Source organism: Pithys albifrons, chromosome 9 (genome assembly GCF_047495875.1).
Source record: "Pithys albifrons albifrons isolate INPA30051 chromosome 9, PitAlb_v1, whole genome shotgun sequence".
NCBI classification, from domain to species: domain Eukaryota; kingdom Metazoa; phylum Chordata; class Aves; order Passeriformes; family Thamnophilidae; genus Pithys; species Pithys albifrons.
The window spans coordinates 28020192-28044037 of record NC_092466.1 but is presented as its reverse complement, the minus strand read 5'-3'; the positions used below and the strand labels follow the sequence as shown (position 1 = coordinate 28044037).

Below are 23846 nucleotides of genomic sequence, written 5' to 3'. Positions count from 1 at the left end.
CATCCCACTCTTTTTAGTGCCTTTATTTCCTTTTTCTTCACTTATTATTCCTTACTACTTTTCCCCAGACCTACTCATTGCCTTAACAAGGTGCCACCAGCATGATAGTGGCACTAATTTGACATGTAACTTTCTTCATCCCCATAATCCTACTGTGAAATGGGAGCAAAAAGGGAGCAGAAGCACAAGGGATATTGGTTTCCCCAGCTCAGGCCTCACATTGTCTTGGTTGATTGAGGTGTCAGGCAGTGTGAATTTGGACAAAGCTTCTTTGGTTCTCGTGATCACACGGTGGAAATGCATTTACTGTCAGTGGTCCTGGTTGAAGACAGTGGTGGATTTTTTGCGGTTTTCCTGAAATCTGTGTTTACAGGCTCTGATGTCCAGGAAGAACTGATTGGAGGTTCTAGGCTGTTGTGAATCTTGCTGTGTTTTTTGATCTCTGGCATTCAGTTTACAGCTGGTTTTGATGTAGGTAGTTGTCATGATGGATTTGCTCTTGGATTTTGAAGTAGGATACGGGAGGGCATGATATTTGTTAGGCTATACAGATATTTGGTTTAAGCAGAGTAAAATTACATTGCACCACATAAATCCATCATTATGTTTATCTTCCACGCACCAACATTCTTGATGACAGCCCTGTCTCCTAGCAGGGCAAATGATTGATTTAAGCCTGTGTTCTAATAGTGATCACTGTATATTCTTGCAAAAAATTAGTGCTAGATCTTGTAAATGTGCTGTAAATGTTTTAAGTGTGATAGTTCTGAAAATGGATGGCTCATTTTAATACTCTTTGACACGGTTGCACAGCTTTTCTAGGCTGGCGGGGGGAGGATAAAGAACACAGACACTTGAACTGCTCTCATGAGGGCTGTCAGGTACTTTTGGTTACCTGCCACTGTACTTCCCCTTTTCTCTCAAGCAAATCTTCCAAATGTGTTACACTGCTGGTAGTTCTATGATGTGTTTTAAAGTCTGCTGGGCAGACTTTGCTCATTCCAAAATTACTTTTTCCATGAAAGTAGGCCACTCCCCCAACCCCTTTGGATTTAACAGATTTTTATTAGAATGAATATTATTAACTTGTTGGCTTCTTTTCTTCAAGTATCTTAACAATTTCCATGTCTAAACCTTATTTACCTTTTTTTTTTTCAGAGACCAATAACGCAAGTCAGTCATAGGCAAAGTTTCCAGTGGTGATTCAGCATCTGACTCAAGTGTAATTGGTGTCCACACAAGCTTTATGCATCAGTCTCTCAATACCTTTTTTGATGCTGTGTTAAGCTGACTTTCAATGGTACATTGGGATAGTATGGGATGATATATGGTCCAATATGGCTGTTAAATTATGTTATAAATTAAGGCTAAAAATTATTTTCTTCAAGCAGAGAGGAGGTACAAATAGGGAATAAATTACTGAGTTTGATAGAATCTTCTAATGATAGTTCATTTTCAAGTTGGTAAAACAAACCTGCATTTGTTTCCTTTCCCTCCTTTTTATGTAGGACATGACCTTACATGGTGTATTCCATGAAGTCAGGGAAAACATGTAATTGATAACAAGTTGGCCAAAGATATTTATTAACTCCTTAAACAATGACAGTTTGATCCCTTTCTATTTTATGCACTCTTCGAGTAGATAGTTACAGTTTTCAAAGGGGGAAAGGTCTTTTGCTCAACTTGATATTTTCTTGCAACTCCATATTTTGAATTCCCACTGATCTCCTTTCTGCATCATTAAAACATCCATTTCCTTTTTCTGACTTGTGTTTAACCCCAGCCAGCAGCCTCTTCCTTGAGAATACTTCACTGGTTACTAATGTGTTTGCAAGGAATACGCAGAAAAAAGATCTGATAGATTCTTGCCAGATATCCCCATGGATTTCATAGAACTGTATGGATTTGGTGGGAGCATATTAATCTTTGTAAAATATGCATTGGTACAAGCACAACAGAAGATGGTGCAGTGCAAAGATAGCAGACTGCTCATGCACTCTGAATTTTCTTCAAGCAATCAATGCTGATTACAGACACGCTTTTTTATATTCACAGCAAGAACTTTTTTAAATTGATATATTATTATTCCTCTGCCTTCTTAATCCTTTCTTCTGATTCAGGTTTACTGAAATCACTTTTGAATTTTCATGTTGAAATATGCCTTTAAATGAGAAACTGCAGCATTTCAGTGGAAGTGGGCTGGGAATACAGCAACACAGGACTTCAGTCTGGTATCATGGAAACAAGTGGTAATCTTGGTCCTCGTGGGAAATGCTTCTCATCTAGGAAAGGAAACAGAAAACATATTGTCTAGAGACCTTCTAGTTGCAGTTGTGTAAAGTTGTTTCCATTTGGTAGGAATGATTTGGAGTATGTCCCAGACTGGCACTGGCCATGGGGAGGATGATGCAGGGAACAAGTGCTCAGTACATGGACAGGCGTCAGCCCTTTGGAAAAGCCTGTGCCCCTGTAATAACCATTCTCAACAGTCTGGCAGTGTAGCACTCCCCTCAGTCTGATTGTCTCTGCGGTTTTCTCTGGAGCTGCAGTGGGAAGATGCAGTGGTGAAGGCCTGGGTACAGCCAAGGAGGCTTGGGGAGATTGGAACCAATGGCTGTGTGTTTGGGGAGTGAGTGTGGCAGGTCTGGTTGGAAGGAATGCAAATAGCTCCAAAGCAGGGTTTGAGTTCTCTGCAGGCAGGATGGGGGAGTAAGTGTGGGAGGTGTTGCCTGTGCAGAGCAAGGCAGAGGAAAGGGCTCACTTGCAGTGCCCAGGGCTGGTCTCTGTGCTGGGGGTGGCTTTCCTGTACACTGCTGCACTGCAGCCTTTAGAGAGTCAAAACTTGCTGCAGAGCTAAGGAGCATCACCTTTACTGTTTGAGTTACCTCTCCAGAGACATGTAGCTTAAGTCATAGTAAACTGAATACATATTTGATAAATATTTGTATATCTATCCAGGCTAGAAAATGAGTAAAGTTACTGGACTATTAATTGCATCCTAGACTTACTAGTCTTTGCTGGATGTACCAATCATGATCATTATCAAATATTTATAATTTTTGCCTTGATCTGTTACCTGTCTCTCAAAATGCATTTTGACACCTATAAGTATAGTTAGTCTTTCAGTTAGTCATATACATATTCACAAGATAATGAAACATGCTGTCACTCTCTGCTGAATAGTGACATACTTAAGGATTTTGGAGAAGAAGACAGTCCTACAGAATACAGGATATACCTACCACTTCTAGTGCATTTCCCCCTTGGGGCTGAGGCCTTACCACTGCAGAATAATAACTTTTCCAGACAAAAAATGTAAGCCCTGTGTTACATGGGTATCTTACAGCTAATCTCCCAAGCTGGAATAAGATGGAATGCACAGAAAAAAATTGTTTTGCTTTTGTTCCTCCGGTAAAAAAAAGTAACCTGTCAGACTACTATATGTACAACATTGAAGCAAAAGGAAACAATAACTAAAAAAATTAATGTAAAATAGGCACTGAGGAGTAAAGACTCACGAAAATGAGAAGCTTGGTATTTTTTTCCCAATATATTGGTAAAAAAGCTTAGTGACCTTTATGTTAGGTGATTAAACTCTTCCCAGATGACAGGATCTTCCAAGGACCTCGTACACTCCTTTGCTTCTGTGGGAATTCCTTAGGGAAAGCCCTTACCAAAATTTCATCTCCTTATACCTTTCCTGCAGGCTGCTTGGTGCATCAGCATTCTCCATGTTTCTTGTGGTCTGAGTGGGACTGTAGGTCTGCTTTTGCCCTAGCAAAGATCCTCTGAAGCAAACTGAGTTCCTCAGAAGAGAAGTGTGCATGAGTTTAATATTATTGTGTCTGCAGGCAGATGGCACAGGGCTGGTGCTTCGAGGCAGTTCCTCCTCATCTTGGGCTTCCCTCATTTTCCCAGGTTTCTTTCTCACTCTTATCTTGGTAAGGATAGGTCATCAAAATCAGGCCAGTAAGACCTATCTCTTCAAGGTTTGAACAAATGAAGAATGGGCCATAAAGCAAATCGAAAGGATCAAAGCATGGCACTTTTGCCTTTTGTCCTTCTGTGGGTCAGTAGGACAGTTATGGAGGTGAAAGGCTGCCTGAGGCATGCCCTGATTTTCTGCTATTACCTGCCCAAACTCCTGCTCTCTCAATTAAAAATAATCATATTTGAAACAAAAATATACTTACAATAAAGCATTTAGTCCCAGAATAATTGGGATAAAAATAAGAAGACTTGCACAGGCAATGTAATTATGACCCACCACATGCATATAAGTACATACACTGCATCACTGAAGATAATAGAGAAGAGTTTATTGCGTTGAAAAAAATAATATCAAGAAAATAAATACACAAGACAAAAGCTTTCATTTTCCCTTTCTTCCTACCTTTTCTCCTTTCTTCTGCCTTCTCTTTTTCCCCCATTTTTTCTTGGTCCCTGTGTGTAAGATTTGCAGCTTTCAAGAAGTTTACTAGAACTGCCACAAGGGCATATACTTGGCCTGCAAAATCTCAGGGCTGTAGGCAGAAAAATTAGAGTGGGAAAGCTGGTGATGGCCAGACTGGAAAGAGGGCAGAGGGTTGCCATATAAAACATTTTGCTTCATCTGCATTCAGGAGTCAGATAAACCATGATGGAAGTTCTTGCATGCCTGAGGACACAAAATAAAACAGTCACCATTTCCTAACCAGAGGTGACTCTGCAGGGCTTATACTAATACTATTAAGGTCCAAATCAGAAAAGGTGTTACAGTCAGCAATATTACTGCATGAACCCCTCTGTCATCCAGCTGAGGATGCTAAGCCCAAAGTTAGCTGATTTTGTTGAACTGAGGGAAATTTGCTGGATTTTAGGGAATGAAGGTACAATAGAGATGAGGGGGCAGGAATATGAACGTCAGAAAGTTTTAATCATTTGAAATACGTATTTCAGGTATGACTGTGGACTATCAGGGACTGGTATGTCGCTGAAGCATCTCAGAGCAGAATAGTACTTTTTTTCTGTGAAAATGATGCTGCTGGACAGACATTTATGCTGTTCTAGGTGTATGTTTTGGTAGCTCTGTGGGTGTGTGCATGTGTGTACAGACATCTAACTACTTCCCCAGTCTTACTGTGTTTGGTTTCCTTCTTCAGAAGACTTGTTATTAATTTTTCTATTCATGATAACTTAAGCTTTACATCTAGATGTTTTATATAAATATATATACATACAAGTCAGTGATACACTTGATTTGTTTATCTGTTTCTTTCCCTAATCTTTGTGTCATCTCTTCTTTGTCTGTGTTCCACTAGAGATACAGCTGTCGGTCTTTGATAAACACTTTCAGAATGCCTATGCCTTACTAGAGTTCCTGGACACTGTTTCAGTAGAAGCATGAAATGATCAGCACTTTGTAAACCACACATCCCAGCAGTGAAGTTTTGTTGCAATCCTCTTTTCCTCCTTTTCTTCCTCTCTCTGCTAGAAGCTGTAAGGTCAAGAGACTTGGCATAGCAGAAAGCTGATAGATGGGTTACTGTAGTGTGTATGAGTGATCCTTGTTTTGAGCTTTAAAGGTCTTTTATGTTGGTAACAAAACCAGTCAGAAGCATCAGTATTCTCAAAAAGATCTGCTCTGCAACTCAGTTGTATTGTTCATGTTTGTGTTATTTTTATTTAATTTTTTTTGCATTACCTTGGTGCATGGTTTTATGATAGTTAAAACATTTACTGACGTGGAATTACATATATGTAATTCCATTTATTATGTGCATTTATTGTTTGTGGGTGGAAGCATCTTCCAGCTTCCATCTAGAGGGCAACACGAATTTACTCTCTTATTAGTACTCAAGACTAAGCCTCAAAGGTAGGTTTGCAGAGGGTGTTTAAGAGATAGAGTTCATCTGCTGCTTTCCCTCTGCAAAGGAGCATACTAAGAGTTTGCCCCAGGGAATTTTGCTCTGGGGTCCTGTATGTCCAGACTTGTGGAATTTGCCTGTCATTGTGGGGCCTTTGGAGGAGAAGAGTAGGAGAGCTGTGGTTCTGTTCTGGCTGCAACAAGCAAGGTAAATGTATACACAAAAGAAATACCACTGATAGACTTTTAATGTTCCGTGCAAAAACCTGTTTGGTTTTGGTTTATTTCTTCAGGGTGTCTACAGGTCTATTAATGGCTTTGGCCCTATAGGTCTGGAGGAGCTGCCTTCATCAGCATTAAGTGCAAGATCCAATTTAGAATGACGTAATGCTCTCGACTTGCATCAGTGGGAAGGATTTTCCACTTTACAGGATGTGTCCTGCCAGAAGCTTCTTGGAGATGCATTTACCTAATGAAATTGATTTAGTGCCTGCTAATAAAACCTTTCAGAGAAAATCATGATAATAAGGTATTTTATGGCTTTCATTTATGCTAAAACATGCTGCTTGATTTGCTCTATGCCATATTTTTCTAAGTATATGGGGAAAAGAAGTAAAAATAAATTATGTCCAATTGCCATATTGAAAATGAGTGACTTAGTGAAACATACTGAGTTTGTCACTCAGGCTTTGCTTTTGAGCTCATGAGTAGAATCTTCTGATAAAACATTTCTGGCTTCAAAAAAATCTATATAGGAAAAAATGGAAATTCTCATGCCAAATAATTAACCTAATGTTATTAAACACAAAGCATTTTTTTCTTTGAATTATACCTTACCTAGAAAAGATAAGAAAGATTGCCATGTGCTGAACTTTGCTGACAGTAGACTTTGACCTAATTTGCTTTGTATTTACTTACACCAAAAATATAAATAGAAGATCTGGTCATTCTCTAGAGAATGCAAGAAGAATTCTTACACTTCAGATGAATGACACTTGCTGACTTCTTCTTCGTGTGTTTTTTCCTCCAATTGATATTTTTAGTTTGGTGCAGAGAAGAAACTGTTTGCTTCCCTTCCTAAGTAAGCAGCAAAGAACACAATTTGTATGATTTGGAGTGCAGAATTGCAAGTGGATAACTCCCACTAGTTTCTTTATGGAATGGAATTGTCTGTCATGAAAAAATTGTTCTCACTCTGCACTGCAAAAGGTGATATTGATTTTAAAGTCTCAAATAATCACCTGCACTTAGAAGGAAATTATCTAATGAGTGTTCATTCTACATTTAGTAGCACAGTGTGTGAATAACTGTTCAATAGCTGGGAAGAGGTAATACACTTAGGCCTTAAAAATACCATGTAAATCTAGAAAGCTGTTGCACTGCAGACAATGCTTCAAGGCAAACCAGAATTGTCTGTAAAAGTGAATTCATGGTTTATTCAATGCGGTAGCCAAATTTTGCTTCCAGTTTTATGTCTTCCATTCATCTGAGCTGGCTGCTTCACTTCCTGATGAACCTCTTGTTGAGTTTCCTCAGATTGAGGGCAGTCCCACTCTCTTGACTGTTCAGATCAAGCCTAACATGGGAATATCTGTGGCTTGACACCTAATCCCACATTTGCACTATTTGGTGGTGTTGTATCCATAAAGGACTATAGGATAATACAGTCACTGGGGAGGAAACACTCAAACATGTAAGTGCTGATAAAACTAAACTGCGTTATTAGTTGACTGATCCTTTTTCTCCCCTTTACCTCTCTTCAGAGACACACTTGTGAATACACTCCAAGTTAAGAAACCTGTTAATGTTACCTCTTATTATTCTCTCAGCCTACCTCCAGGTCTTTCTCTTTCTTGGTCAGAAGTGAGTCTGTCACGTTAACTAAGTAGCAGCTTTCTTGACAAAGTGAAGAGCATTAGTTGCTGCTAAGGCATGCTTTATTGATTCCTGTTGATTTTTACAAATTAAGTTTACTTCTATTGCTCCTGGCATTTAGTTGTAACTTAAATGTTTCATTAGTGAGGCAAAATTGAGGTTCATGAAAGCAAGCCTTACCATCCAGTTACTGGCTACTTTCCACAAGTTCATTAGTCCAGAGATCCAATGGAGGGAAACCACTTTATCAGATGTATTGGAAAAAAAATAGAGGCAAGAGGTTAATTATGTTGAATTGCTTTTCCAATTAGAATTTAACTTCAGATGTTTCAGTCAATGTTGAGAGTATTGAGCTGAGGCAGAGTCTGGGCAGCAAGACAAGTTAACCAATGAGTACACTAAAAAAACGTTAAACTTGGTCTTAGCTCAAAGATTATTAAAGGAATTGAGAAATCATTAAATATAGGAATTGGACCTAGTGGAAGTCAATGACAGAACAACTATGGATATTTAATGAGCAGCACTGCATCATGTTCTCATCTCTTCAGAAATAAATAATGAGGTACTTGAATTTCTCTTTGAGCAACAGTAAAAGTAGAATGTGAAAATAGCAGATGGAAGAGCAATCCTTTGGGCCATCCTCTCAGTAAATGATTGCTACAAGCCTTAATTAATTATCAGAGTATCTTGTGAAACAAGCTTATGTGAAACTATGGTGCCTTAAAATGTCTGTTTAATTGTTAGCCCCAAACCACATCTAGATTACCTTGAAGCTCTGAGAGTTCATTACCCAGAATTATTGAGAAATTGCCAGTATAATTTCATTCTGCTGAAGAACACAGGATGAATTCTGCATGAGAACAGCTATATTCTGGAATCCTGGTGAGCAATCTTTGTTAGCAATGCTGCTGTGGCCCACTCATACACCTTCAGGCACTTTGTACATAGATAGGTGTGTTATTGCTGCACTTCTGACTGGTGACTTCTGATTACGTGTTTGAGAGGAAAAGCAAAATCAACAAGTCTGAACAGGGAGGAATGCTGGAAAAGAGAGATGAGAAGGGGTGAACTCTGGAGCTGGAGCTGTGTCAGCCAGTACATTCTATAAGGATCCTCTTCACAAAGGGATCCTCAGCCTGGACAGAAGAACAGGAGGTAGTGGGAAAGCAGTGGACATGTGAAAGTAATTACACCATGTAGCCTTCTGCATTCAGCTTTGCTGGAGAACTGGGCTCCCCTAACTGGTGCTGTTGCCAAGAGGAAAAGAGAGCAGCTTCAGCAACAAGCAACTCAAGTTGCCCATATTACACTTATTTTGGAACATCCTGTCCATCTTGATGGTCTTTTGATGGTCAGGGATCCGAAATGAGTGTGCAAGAATGGAAGAAATTTGAGTTTTAAAGACATCCATTTAAACATCCATAACAGCCCTTCAAAATAAGTCTGTCCTAACACTTTCAGGTGGAAGATTTCCATGTTTAATGGTCTGTGGTGGAGGGTTTTTTCATCTTTTTTTCATCTTTTTTATTCCCCAATTTTTTTATTCTATCCTCCAAAATACCTTATGTACTAGGCTGTTCCTGTTTCTTCCTTGGCTTTATGGCAGTTCATATGATTTGATTCTTATGCATCTCTGCAGAAGGGCAGCTGTGTAGATACAACCAGGCTATTAAAATGGTACAGATCTGTAGATCACTCCTAGGGAAATCTGAGTTGAGATGGTTATCTACAGATGGACAGAAGAGCCATGCAACTTCAAACACTGACAGAAGAGACTGTCATGGGCACTTTTTTTCTGATCAATATGACTATAATTACCATCCAAGAAAACTTGTTTTAGAGAAATCTTTTTTGTTGTAATTGCTTCCCTCCTTCTTTGATCTTAGGTAAGGAAAAGAAAAGCTGGGAAGTTACTGGTGCTGAAAGGCCAACAGGGTGGATCAAATGTACATCAATCAGCCACACTTGATCCCACACTCCCATTTCTGTGGGCAAAGGAGGTGGCAGCTTCTTAAACTTTGTGCATATTTGTGCTCTACTTGTCTCATGTGTATTGTGTTCTTTGGAGTCAGGTGAAGAGTGCTGAAAACATGGGTGGTCCTTACCAGATTAGCACTTATGGCTGTCTTTGCTGATACGTGGGAAACAAATGTCCTCAGGGGAAGAGGACAGAAATAATTTGATACTTGGTCTTCAGCTGACCTTAGGACAGGGCTGAGCTTTTCTTAGCATTCCCAAAGGTGTCCCACAGCCCTGCATCATGTGGCACTCCCCAAAATGGTCCTTTTCTGAGCTTTGCTTTGTCAGCAATTCAGAGCATAGTGATCAGTCCTGCAGGCATGTGCTAGTCCTGATATAAACTGAAATATGTGCCTATTTACTAGTTTATTAACTATTTATCTATATCAGACACCTTACCAGCTGTTTAATAATTGCGTGATCACACTAGGAGTTTTTAAAAGAAAACAAAGCCTTTTAATAGCATCACTATATTTATATTGTAGTATTCTTATATAGGAACCTTACATTCCATTAGCACAAACAACAGCCTTAAATCTTCCCAATATCCCTGTGAGGAAGTAAATTATTGTTAATTCCTGGTCAGATAACGGTTATTTTGCCTGTAATGCAGGTCTCCAGAAAGTACATTTGTTTTTTTCTTGCACAAGAGCCACAGATTTCCTGAGGAGGGTGTTCTGAAGGGGCTCCCTGAAGGAAGAAATGCTGTTAGTATGTTCCAGGAAGCAATAAGCACCTTCATGAAAATAACTCAAGTCCCCATCCTTAATCCCTGCCTATCCTTTTTTATCTGATGGACTCAGCGAGGGCTGGAAGATCAGAGTGTGGCTGAAAACAAAAGGGAGTTAACAAGATGTGACCAGTCAATGGACAGAACAATAGGCGAAGCCCTCCACATTGTGCAGTGCCCAGGTGTGCTGCCCATGCTCAGGTAGCCATGTGGATCGTTGTGGGTTTGCTGTGCTGCCTCACGCTCGGGGAGCTGCCACGGGCGAGCGGGTCGTGTCCATCCCAGTGCAGCTGCACCTTCCACAGCCTCAGCGAGGGGACCAAAGCCAGGTATGCTGGGACTCTGCTCGGGGGTTGCCGCTCTTTTGTGGGGTGTTGGGGGTTTTATTTCCTCTCCTCTGTTAGGATGCTCAGAAGAGAAAATATTGTGTCCAGACTTTGCATCCATTATTTTTCCAGTTGCTGTGCGCTCCAGCTATATTTGCTGAGGATTAGCTCTGAAAACACAGTAAGCTGATTTCAGAGAAAGCGTTTCGGCATCTCTGTGAGAACAGAAGTGACATAATTACTGTTGGTGCAGTGGCAAAAAGGGAATAAAATGTATTAAACATCTTATTTTTTACCTTTGTGATGAAAATTCTAGTTTTAAGAAGTTTTATTCTGTTCTGCTGATTTGTTGCTAAAGGGTAACTAGATTTGATTTGTGTTGTGGCACCAAAAATGGCAATTCCATTAACTTAAAAAATCCTTCAGCTGGAGATTTTAGACAAAGCAAGAGACTGTAGATGGGAATGAACAAAAAAACATAGACAATAATAATAAAAACAAAAGAAGTAAATTCTGAGACTGGAAACTTTCACTTAAAAAAGAAGACAAGACCAGAAGGACCTCCATTTTTCAATGCAATGCCATACTATGTACATTTCTCTGGAGAACTGGTTTTTTATAACCATTCTGAAGGGTAATCACAAAGTAATTGTGTGACTTAATGAAATAGAGGCTACATTTTTATAAGGTGCAGTTCACAGTAGAGGAGGTTTTGTGGCAGAGATACATTATTTGCAATATCCTCAGGAATAAATTTTTTCTAGAGAAGAGCACAGTACTGAAATACAGCATTTTGGGTCCCCATGAAGCAGATCTACTTTCTTATCTCTTTTATGGTGCTGTAGATTTAATACCAGAAACCTTCCCGGTAAGAAGCATGGCAGTGACACAAGTAGTCTGCAGTTGTTAAAAGGGAGTGCAATATGAGAGCCAATTATTGCTTCATAAATGTCACAGTTCCCAGGGGAATTTCCTCTCATGACTGGAAAAAGCTGTTGTGCAATTTAGTAAAATACGTAATAATCCAAATATCCATTAGACCCTTAAGGAGCATAATGTCACCTTTTTCTTCTGCATTATGATTCATATTTTTCACTAGCAGAAGGAGATTATCCCATAGATTAAATATTTAGTGCTCACTGACATAGTTTAGGGACACCATGAGAAGCCCACTGCTTTCCTGCCATGGCGTTTCTGTTAGCAAACAGCTGGTGTCTTGACTACACACACACACACACACACACACACATATACACACACACACACGTGCGCACAAAAATGTTTTATTGAAAGAAGATTTCTGGATTTTTCTTATTTGATAGATTTTTCCCTTCCTCAAAATCTCAACTTTCAGCTGTGGGTGGGCAGGATTTAATGCCACCATAAAAGTGTTGTATAAGAGTAATCTACTGTGTTTTAATTATAAATTAATTTAACTGTAGGCTAAAACAGCATTTAGCTCTGGGAGGTTTGCATGAGCAGTTCAGTGATATGTTTTTGTTGATTGCAGAGGAATAAATTGCTTTCAGGCAAAATCAGTCTGGTTTTGGCAGCTTTGTAATATTCTGTTTAAAGAGGCAGCATGATAAGAAAACACTACTTGACTGATCACCTTACATTTCTTGCAGTATCTTGTTTAGCATGTGGAGTGGAACATGCCTGTCTAACCTCTTACCCTTTGCAGGTGGCTTTGTATTTTGTTAAGAACTTGCCTGCCGCTACTTGCTGATAGGCAAACTAAATTGCAGCCTGAGAGACCTGTTTTGTTTCCCTTCATTTCTCATGGCTATCTACAGTCCCAAGTTACAATTTTTGGCAGGAAGGCTGCAAAAATGCAGCATAGACTTTTCATGCTTTTTCCGCTAGAGACCAGGAATGGGAATAATGGTTAAAACACATAAATTGGCCTTGGTCTCAGTGTGGCATTTTCCAAAAAGTTAATTTTCTGTGCTTTCACTCTCATAACTGTGCACGTCTGCGGTGCAGTGACTGCTACCACCTCTGCAGACCTTCCAGACTACTTTGCAGCACAGCAGAGCTTGCTCTAGTGTATTTCCACTGAGCCATTAGATGACTTTGTTATCCTCATTTCGCAAACCAAAGATCCTCTATCGTATGTAATCTGTATAACTTGCTCTCTGACGTGTCAGTAAGGCTTTTTTTTTGTATGGCTTTTATTGCTCAATTTATGGATCATTTTGTTTTAACTTGCAGTAGAATCCTCTGTTGCTCATCAATATTGTCACTGCTGTCTGTCATAAGTACTCTAAAAATATAGAAAGCAAAAACCAGCAGGAACACTTGGTGGACCAGATTCAGACTCACACTACCCAAGGAGAGGCACAAGACTGCAATCTCTGCAGTCAGAAGGTACATGTGAATTACTGCAAGTTGATGCACTTACAGTGATAGCGTAGAGATCAGCAGTAAGTAAGAAATGACAAGAAGAAATCTTGGAAAAATGCAGATCAAAATCTTGCACTGAAATAAAGTTTCACAACCTTTACAAAATGAAAGGAAGTCTCACCTTTGCTTGTCTTTCCCTACCAGGACAGTGCTGTGTAATGACCCTGAGATGACCCTCCCTCCTGTGAACATTCCTGTAGATACAGCCAAGCTCCGGATAGAAAAGACAGCCATCCGCAGGGTGCCAGGAGAGGCTTTCCACCTACTTCACAACCTGGAGTACCTCTGGATGCCCTATAACTCCCTGGCCAGCCTCAGTGGGATCACCTTCAAGGGCCTTCATCGTCTGCAGGAGCTGAGGTTGGATGGGAACAACTTAATATCATTCCCCTGGGAAAGCCTGGCTGGCATGCCACAGCTAAGGCTTCTGGATTTACACAACAATGAACTTACCTCAGTCCCTCCAGATGCTGCTCGTTATGTCAAGAATATCACATACCTGGATCTGTCTAGCAATAAGTTGATGACTCTTCCTCAGGCTCTTATTGCCACCTGGGCCAACCTCCAGGCTGTTCCTTACTTCCCCAATGATAACTCCAAGATCATCCTAGGTAAGAGAAGTGCCTGACATTTTGCAGGGAGCACAAATGTTGAGAGTTTCTCATCTTATTGCAACATTTTCACCCACTGTGGTTACCATAGCAAGTACACTGCTATTATATATGTGCAATTTAATACCCCATATAAAGTGTATAAATTCATTTACATATTAACAAACACCTCAGGCTCATCAAACCCAGCTTATTACACCATAAATTTGATTACTTGCTTGAATCTTTGTAGCAGAAAGCTGGCAACTCTTTTTCAAGGGTCTTTTATTTATTGACACTGCTATTTTGGACAGAAATACAATTATGATTAGAGCTGTTTATCATTCATATGGTCTTTTCTAATAAGACTTAGTATGGAATTGACCCATTTTAAGCAGTATTAAAAAAAAGGTCGATATTTATTATGTCCAAATTAAAGAGGAATAATGCCATGACTGAGCATAAAATCTGGGTCAGAACTGCCAGTTTGTCTCTTCTCAGAGCCTTGTTTATCTATTCACACAGAATTAAACCCTAGTTTACCTAAACCCACCAAGACAATGCTGCCTTGAAGGGCAGCTAGAAAGCTACAAGGATCCCCTTTTTGGTGGCAGTTCTGGGCTCCTCAGAGGGATGGCTTTGGGGCAATTGCCCCTTTTGGTGTCAGCTGACTCTCAGTTGCAGGATGCCCAAGAGAGGTTTCGAACATGTTTAATAGTTCAGGGTATTACTACTTGGTCTTTTAGCATTTGTGTGCTGGTTCAAATCCGCGGTAGGTCAATGGGGTTTCAGGGTGGTTGCCATCTGCTGTTTTCACTTGCCGTGAGCTGATCCAGCTCTGCGGACTGTGTTTGGTCTGCAGGGTGTGTGCATCCGTGTGTGCTGCCTCTACAGACATGGATGTGAGTTCAGGCACTTGCTGATAATCTCATCAGAGACATTGCAAGTTTCCTCTCATCTGTCAAGTACCTGCTGCTCTTTGTTCCCTTGATAAATTTAGAGGGCTAAAGGTTTTTAAAAAGGATTGCAGTGGAAAGATATAAAAGACTTAAAAAAGATACAAATGCCACCTAGAAAGCTTTTAGTGTCCTTAGCAGATGTTGTTTAAGGTTTCATTAGCATCACGAGAGGAGCAGGTGTTTCACTACCCTGTTCTGCCAGATGCAGTAACAAGTTCTTTAAGCCAAAGCTGGTAGTTTGGGATTGCCCATTTCATTGGTGGCAAGACAATACCTAGTTCATACTTTTCTATTTTTTTAGAATCAAGTTACATATTAAAATGTTATTTCATTCAATATATATTAGTGGAGTGTTTTACTGAGAAAAACCAATCATGCCTTGATGCTCTGGCCAACCTGAGTGTTCACATATCCAGCTGTGCATAGGTTGATTGTGCCAGGATCCTAAAAAATTAATGTAGGCAAGTGCTTATAATACTAAAATAAATGAAGTAATGTATAGACACTCCAGCTTCTAGGTCCTATCTTGCTGCCACCCATAGGGACCAGGTTGATAAAATGCATGCCCCTCACAGGAGCACAGTGGGAGAACACAGCTGCTTAGTTCTGTTTCACTCTGCTCATGACTGTTTCTCATGGAGGCATAAAAAGTCATGAATAATAAAAAGTCAGCCTAATCAATTCCTTTGTCTGCAGTGCATGACTGTGACTTCTCTTCAGAGCCCTTGCTTGTAGACTACTTCAAGAAGTAGCTCCTGTGGTAAATTGCTAGCTAATGGTCTGTGCCAAAGGTGCAAGCTCTTCCACGTGAGGATTGCCCACGTGAGCCCATGGAACTGTGCTGTGCAGGGAAGCAAAGGGCTCACTAGGGCTTTGGGGTTGCTGCAGTGTAAGTTTGAGCTGGGGCACCTGCCAGGTAATCTGGGATAAATTATCTAGTGCATGAGGTCAGAAGTAAGCTGCAAAGAAGGATGCTGGCAAAAATGCCATAAAACAACAAATCCAAGCTGAACTTTCATTCTTTACTTAGACCCCTTCACTTCAACATATTAATTTATAAGAATTGATCTCCTGCCAAGACCCATCACTTTCACATCCTCTTCCAAGCCCACGGAAGATGACATGGAACAGTCTCAGAATAAATTTTCCAGCAGCATCTTTAAAACAATTTATTTGAGACCTTGGGGGTTTTTAATCAGCACTGTGTTACTGTTGACTGTAGCAAATTCAAGCAGCCCCTTGATGCTCATGGAGCCTTGTGGTGCACTGTCTGTGCATGTGTCAAAATTTGGTTCTTGCTGGAAAGCACAACTCCTGCTGCAGGGCTTCGGGGCCCAGTGAGAGTGGGCACTGTGGGGTGGGCAGCTGTCATTTTCTCCTGACAGGAATCAAGGGAATATTAGCACTCTTGACTTTCAGGCAGGTGCCAGCCCCAAGGCATGTCCCTGGGCTGCCTGTGGAAAAGAGGAGGTGGACCCCACATAGAGGAAGGAGAGCTCACTGCTGTGGCAGGCAGGAGGTGTGGGAGTCATGCCTCTGGCTTAGGCTTCAAATGTGTGCCTGGACTTAGATGGTATCACGTCCCTTAAGCCAACTCTGCTCAATAAAATCATTAGAGACCACAAACTGTCCACAGGACAGCTGGATGGGAATATCTGTAAGTAGGATAACACAGATTTAATCAGAATGCAGCAACTTCTGTTCACGGATATGCATTTCTCTAGTTCCAAATTTGCCTTTTCAGTACTATCTTCACAGGTCTGTTCTTGATAGAGTGATGTATAATTTTTTTTCAGAATTTGGGTTCAATAGATGCAAACTGGGATAGTAAAATAAAGGAAAAGGGAAACATTTCAGAACTCTGAAACAGGAGTGTGCTCTTCAATAGACCCCTTTTGGGTGTATATTCTTAATATAGTTATTGTCTATTTATGTTGCTTATATACCATAACAGGAATACTCTTCAATTTAATCCTTAAAACAGTTATTTCATCTTATCCAGTGTAAATTAGCACTTCAGGGAAAACAACTGATTACTAAAATAATGAAAATAATTTAGAATAACAGGGCTGTAAGAGAACTATTCCAGTCAAGTCTATACTTATTGCAGGTGTGAAAATTGGCATGACAATATCGCTAATATTTTAATGGTGTCCAGTGAGAAGAATTTTCTGGCCTGTCTAAGGAAGAGACTTCATAGTCTCATACCAAAAAAATCCACACCTGTTCTCTCACAGTTACTTGTTTTTTTGATCCTGGAACCAAATGTGTTTATTATAACTTCTTGGTTTGCTTCTTCATGTGCATAAATTGCAATGTTTTCATGATATGAATAATCCTGCTTTGAACTCAATACGATTTCTGATGCAGATTTGGAGATACTTCTGCAAGCCACATATAGTCCATACCACTAACTGGCAGGGATGGGATCCATCAAGCTCAGCCAACAGCATCAGGGGCTGCCGGGACAGCCCCACACCCCACCCCACATACCCTGCATATGCACAAACAGTTCATAGAATCATAGAATCGATTGGGTTGGAAAAGACCTCCAAGATCATCGAGTCCAACCCTTGGTCCAACTCTAGTTCTTGCAGAGCAGACTGGGAGCCTATCACAGTCTGCCCTGATGAAAAATAGAAACAAAAGTGGCAGAAACAGAAGGTGCTGTTGGAGTGACTTAGTGCTCTGATTTCTTTTGACAGGCTTGCAAGACAACCCTTGGGTATGTGACTGCAGTCTGTATGAAATGGTCCATTTCCTAAATTTCCAGTCTCCTAACATAGCATTCATTGAGCCCAGGCTGAAATGCTTCACCCCCCGGAGCCTTGCAGGAGTGTTCTTCAGCCAAGTGGAGCTAAGGAAGTGTCAAAGTCCCGTGGTACACACGTCTGTAGCCAAAGTGAAGACCATCCTGGGCAGCACTGTGTTGCTGCGCTGTGGCACAACAGGGGTGCCCATTCCGGAGCTCAGCTGGAGGAGAGCTGATGGTGCGCAACTGAATGGCACAGGTGGGCTTGGTTTAAGCTTTTCTGGTACATGTGGAGTGAGTGAGGGAGACCTGTACCATTATTTTCTACAGAGTGTTTAGCAAATGGAAGTTTCTATGACAATAGATCCTTCCTGCTGATAAAAAAAAGTGGTGCAAGATTAGGATTCACTGAAATACATAACAGTACCATGTGTAATCCACTATTACAATGTGATTGTCTGTAGACTATAAAATTACTTACATGTTGATGTAGATATCATCGGATAAATGCGTACTATAATGTCTAACAAGTTGGGTTTGTTTTGTTTTATAGCAATTGTGGTGATGAGACAAGTCAAGGGGTTGTCTGAAAATCTGTCAGAGCTGAAGAATTGAAATATGTCCAACTGTAGCAGGAAGCTGTTTTCAGTCAGTTTTTTAGTTATTCAGTCATTGACAGGGCTTGCCGCTGAATTATTCCAAGAATATTTGAGACTAATGAGTAGCAGTTAGCAAACATCTCTGACAGAGAGATAAATGTCTGATGTGAATTTATCTAGGATTCAAATCTGCTGTAGAAACAAAGAAAGGGTTGCAAACATACATTACTGATATATTAAAAGACAAGTCGCTAAATTGCTGAAGGATACAATACTTCAGTGGCAATGTGTCCAAGAAATCATTCATTTCTGATAGACAGACAAGGCCTTTTGGGGAAAAGCTCTGTGGGAGAAACACTGTCCACCTAGTCTGAACAGCTCTTCTGTGCTCACTCCTTTTGTGGAGGAAGGCTTTAAAAAAACCTGGTTTTGTGACTGATCACATTTTCATTTCCATTTTCAAGAACATTTGGAGCTAAAATTGCAATGTTGGCCCTTTAATGTGTGGGGACTTTAGGCAAAAAGGCCTTGCTGTACTCAAGACAATTGTCCTTAACTTTTTGCCATAGAGATTTCAGGTATGACCTGCACCTTCACCCCTCCTACCTCCCCTGAATACTACTGTGTTCCAGGCCTGGCCCTGACTTTCACAGAGGATCTAAACTCAGCAGATAAATTGCTAAGTATGGGGTCTAATCTTCAAAGGGTTACAGGGCTCCTCGGTGCACAGAACAGGCAAGAGAGCATTTTTCTTTCTCAGCAGTAGAACCACTTGTAATAAATATCATTTTTGGGATCTGCACAAGTTATTGCTCTGTTGTGCATGGTGTGCAGGATATAGCAGAGCTGCTCCTCATAATGATAATGTCTCCCCATCATGCTGTGAACATCCCTCCTACACTTGAAGGAGAGCCACCACCACAAAAAAAAAAAAAAGAAGAAAAGAATGATTTCCTGAATGCCTATGTTGAGTTTACTTTGAACTGCAACTGAGAATGATGTATTTTGTGCCCCATTAAATCAGACACTAGCACCTTTCAATAAACAGTTGGCTGAAAAGATAAATTATTTCTCAGCAACAGCAGCTTCTGTGCCAATGCTATAATATGATTATTAGACATGGTGGTGTTCTGAACAGAAAGGGGCGAGAAGCAGCCCACAGTCTGTATGAACAGTGAAGTGCTGTAGGTAGGCTACCTGTATGTCTTTTACTATACCCATTCAGTAAATAATTAAACTGAAAAAGTAACTTTTGCTACCTTGCATTTCACTGCCACTGGAACAGGCTCTGGTTGCCAGGGTTGGATCCTGACCCCATGAGGGCTTGGGAGATGTTTGCATCCTGTCTTACCTTTGCCTTTCAGACATGTCCCTAGTTTACCTTTCAGTGGGAAAGGGCAGAGAGAGTATGTGCTCATCCCAGGGAGGCCGGTTAAATAATGAAGAAGGTGCTTTACCCTTCTAGAACATCTCATTTATTTTTTTCCTGCATAAATATTAAAACGCAAAAAAAAAGCTAGTTTTAGCCTCCAGGTAAACCAAGTGAGAAAATCAACACTTGGCTGTGTACTTATTCAGTGGTAAGTGATCAGAGCTGTGTAAGTATAAAAACTCACAATAATTTAGCAATAAAAAGGATATGATTTTTCGGCTATTCTTCCATATACTCCAGCCTAGTGCATATGTGGTTATTGGAATAAAATCTCCACTCTTTGTATTTTCTGTGCCTCAGAGGACTGTTTCTAATGTTTGAATAGATCATGTTATTGCCTGCTCCTTCCTTAAGTATTGTACCTACATAGGAATTTCTAAGCTTTATTTTTTTTAAGGAAGAATGTTTCCTGTTATGTTTTCAAACTGCACATAAGTTTGCAGGAAATAGCATCAAGTGTTTCACATATATTCATTCTGAAGCAGTTTCAATGCCAATATAACCTAATTTTAGTGTTACTGTCCTTCTTTTAGATTTACTTTGATTTTGTGCCGTTCTTGGTGGCAAAGAGAAATGATGATTCTACTGTATCAAGCAGATATTTGGCTGATGGAATCTTAATATTTTACAAGCATGTTATTAATTCTATTAACTATTGCCTGTTTATTTAACATTTTTCCTATCTTGCAGTTCATCAAGAGATTTCCAGTGATGGGATGAGCTGGTCTATTCTGGGCCTGCCTGTAGTCTCTTACCTTGACTCTGGAGAGTACATTTGTAAAGCAAAGAATTTTCTGGGAGCAACAGAGGCCTTCATATCTCTCATCATCACTGACTCAGAAAGCACGGATGACCCTAGCTCTAACGTCAAAGGCACATGGAATGGGAAGGCAAGTGGGATGGAAGCAGCTGCCTACAATGACAAACTAGTGGCAAGATACGTTATCACCACCTCCACTGTACCTACCCTGGGGGCTGGAGCGGGCACCGGAGAGGGCCTGCTCCAGGATGTGGAACAAGACAGCAATCCCAGAAACCTGCTGGTGAGCCCACCTACCGGCCAGCAGGAGCCAGAGCGAATTGTGAGGTCTGTCAGGGTGATAGGAGACACCGATCAGAGTATCACCCTGGCCTGGAAGGCGCCTCTGGCAAAGAACACGACAGTGTTCAGTGTCCTCTATGCCATCTTTGGAGAGAGGGACATGCGGCGGATCAATGTGGAGCCAGGGAAGACCAAGGTCACTGTTTATGGGCTGCTGCCAAAGACCAAATACATTGTGTGTGTCTGTGTGAAAGGGCTGATTCCCAGGAAGGAGCAATGCATCATATTTTCCACAGATGAAGTTGCCAGTGCAGGAGGGACCCAGAAACTGATCAACATGGTTGTCATCAGCGTGGCCTGTGTCATTGCTGTTCCTCTGACACTGGTGGTCTGCTGTGGAGCACTGAAGAGGCGTTGCAAAAAGTGCTTTGTGCGAAAACCCAAGGAAATTCAGGAATCCTATGTCACCTTTGAAAGCCTGTCTCCTGGGGCCAAGGCAAAAGGTGTGGAAGGAGAGTACTTGACTAGACATACTCCTGATGAGTCGAACAGGCTGCTGTCTGCCCGATCCAGTGTGGACTCAGAAGCAATACCAAAGATAGAGGGACAACCTAATGAATACTTTTGCTGATCACAACCAGGCTGGTTGTCAGCTTGCCAAGTGGAGAGCATGTGGTTGTATATACAACTGTGTGCTCCAGCACTGCAGGCCACCCTGTCAATGCTTCTGTCTGCAATATATTCTGGAAGAGGTAAGCGGGTAGATGGTGCTCAAGTTTTACAGAAACATGTTGCTTACGCCACTTGGAGTTGGCTGTTTTGTACTCAGTCAAAAGCTTCTGTGATAATGGCCTCGTTCTCCTGGACTACTTTTTTTTTTCCTGTAAAATTAAGTGTGCACACTAAGTGTGAGGACATTAAGCAACATTTTGAGTGTGTTCTGCTTGGTGTTGTTTAGTACCTGCTCTGCAATATGCTAAGTATTTTCTTCTCAGCTCTTTCGATGTTCTCTTCTGGTTGACAAACGGGAGTGTTTAGTAATTCTACTATAAATATCTATGAAAAGTAACGACTGAGAGTCTCACTTTTGACATCCCTCATGTTTGCATGAAACATGCAGCTTGATGCTTAGTAAATCACTAAACACAGATGCACAGCAACCCTTTCTAATATGTTCAACATAATAACAACTCTGCTCTGCTCTATCTGCTCTCTGCAAAGGAGCTAGAAATCAAGAAACAAAACCCACGCCACCCCTAAGAATCATAATAGAGAGCATTTTTGGATTACATTTTGGCCCTAAACACTATTCTTAAGATATTATTGAACAATGGTACAGCACAAGTCCTTCAGTATTGATCCTAGCTGGCCATTCTGTAGCTGTATTGTAATTAGTAGAATATGTTTTTATCAGCTTTGCTAGTTAAAAAATCTCGCAATAACTTACTTTGCACATTGTGTGTGGTGTTGTAGTGCTTTGTAGTAATACTGGAAAACCTACATTAGACAGTTTTGTATAAACCTCCCAAACCAGCCCTGCCACTGCTGCCTGTGCTCCTGGCTAAACTGGTGGTAAAGATCCACATGGTCAGCCAGGCACTTGTGACTTGGTCATGCAAATAACTTGCTCCATGCAGAGCAGGAGAATGTGATGCTGTGACAGATCATTGGCCATGCACACATCAGCCATACCTGACTATGGCCTCAGTGGTGGCAGAGGCTCAGGGCAGGCTTTTGGGTTTCAAACATTTCACAAGTTCAAGAACCATGAAAAAGAACTGTCTAATATTCATCTAAATGTATTTTCCTAGTCGGGGTGAGCTAATCAGTCATTTAAGTCCTGCAGCTTCACTGGAATTTGGATCCAAGTGCTTATAACAAAGTACTTTGACAGTGTATAATTTTCTATTCAAGTCTCTCATGTAGTAATACTGTATAAAACATTTTTCCTGTTTGTAATAAATAATATTCATGAAGAAAATTATATATGTTCTGCCAAATGTTGAATGGGAGAGATCTACCCAAGGTGAAGTGGTAACAGGTAAAGCTTGCTGAATTGTTTTGAAATGTGTTTTTGTAAATTTATTGGAAGGAACTCCACTCACATTCTGGATGTGTATGTACAGTGTGGGTTAACAAAATTCATAGGCTGGAATGGAGCCCTGTATGGATTTTGCAAGTCCTTCTACAAGTTAGGTCAGATTTCTTGATCTGATGGAAAAACCCAAGTCGTTAGATCTCAATATTAATACTTTTAACAGGGTACTATTCCTTACATGAATGATAAAGAAATTCTCTTGTATTGGGAAAATTTGGATAAATTATTATTGTATACACCCTGTGTAAAATAATACATGCTATTTCTGTCACCAGACTGTGTAAATTTTTAGGTTTGCAAATAATGTTTTGTAAAATTATGTATTTTAATACAACAAATTAACTGATGAAATATGTTGTATGTAATAGATTTATTACTTATTTATACAGTTGCATTTCTCAGCATATTTAGTCTCTCTCCAAGGTAGAAAAAATATTCTTCCAGTAGCAGTTTTCATGGTGACTTGCAAAGAGTGCTGTATGGAAGGCTGATTCCTGCCCACATGTGCAGCAGCAGCACTGGGCTCTGCAGAAATCAGCCTGCCATGGCCTGGCAAGGGGAAGATGCTGAAGAATCAAGGCTGTCCTAAAGTTCTCCTGTGGTGAACTGCGTGGACCTACTGCCCAAGGACTCTGCTGTAAGTCAGGTTTGCAGGAGCTGCCTGGGATCCAGAGGTATTTAGTTTTCAGCTGCCTGGAGGCAGGAGCTGGGCAATTTGCAGCCTCCAGCCCTGGTGAGGAGCAGCTCTCACCTGCTACAGCACACGGTCTGTGAGCTGGCAAGGGAAGAGGTACCAGCAGGGTCAGCGCTGTTGCTCTTTTCCTGCAGGTAGGAGAGGATGGAGGGATCATCCTGTGACATTCACTGGACATGTGTTAGATTTTACAGACTCTATTGGATAATTTTTGCACTTTGAATAAATAATGATCCTAAGTAAAATAAACATGATTTTTCTTTTCTCTTTCCTGTGGTTATTCTCACTGTCCCATTGATGAGGCATCACAGTTTATCCTCTCAACTGCTGCTGCTGCAAAACAAGCCTTTCTCTCTGCTGCACTGGTGATTCTCTCATACAGGACAGGCAATAGGTAGGCACTTGTACAAGCTCTGTGTCATCTGGCATCAGTCAGAGGAGAAGTGCTATTGCTGAACTCTGAGTGAATTTTCAAACCA

The 23846-nt window shown here is 40.7% G+C and overlaps 1 protein-coding gene across 1 annotated transcript; it reads left to right on the top strand.

The window, feature by feature from the left end:
- Window positions 1–10540: 10540 nt before the first annotated feature.
- LRIT1 (leucine rich repeat, Ig-like and transmembrane domains 1) lies at window positions 10541–23611 on the top strand. The gene is made up of 4 exons (XM_071563591.1): window positions 10541–10798; window positions 13346–13812; window positions 17456–17761; window positions 20224–23611. The coding sequence occupies exons 1-4, from the start codon at window positions 10677–10679 to the stop codon at window positions 21204–21206; spliced, it is 1878 nt and encodes a 625-aa protein (XP_071419692.1). The 5' UTR covers window positions 10541–10676; the 3' UTR covers window positions 21207–23611.
- Window positions 23612–23846: the final 235 nt, after the last annotated feature.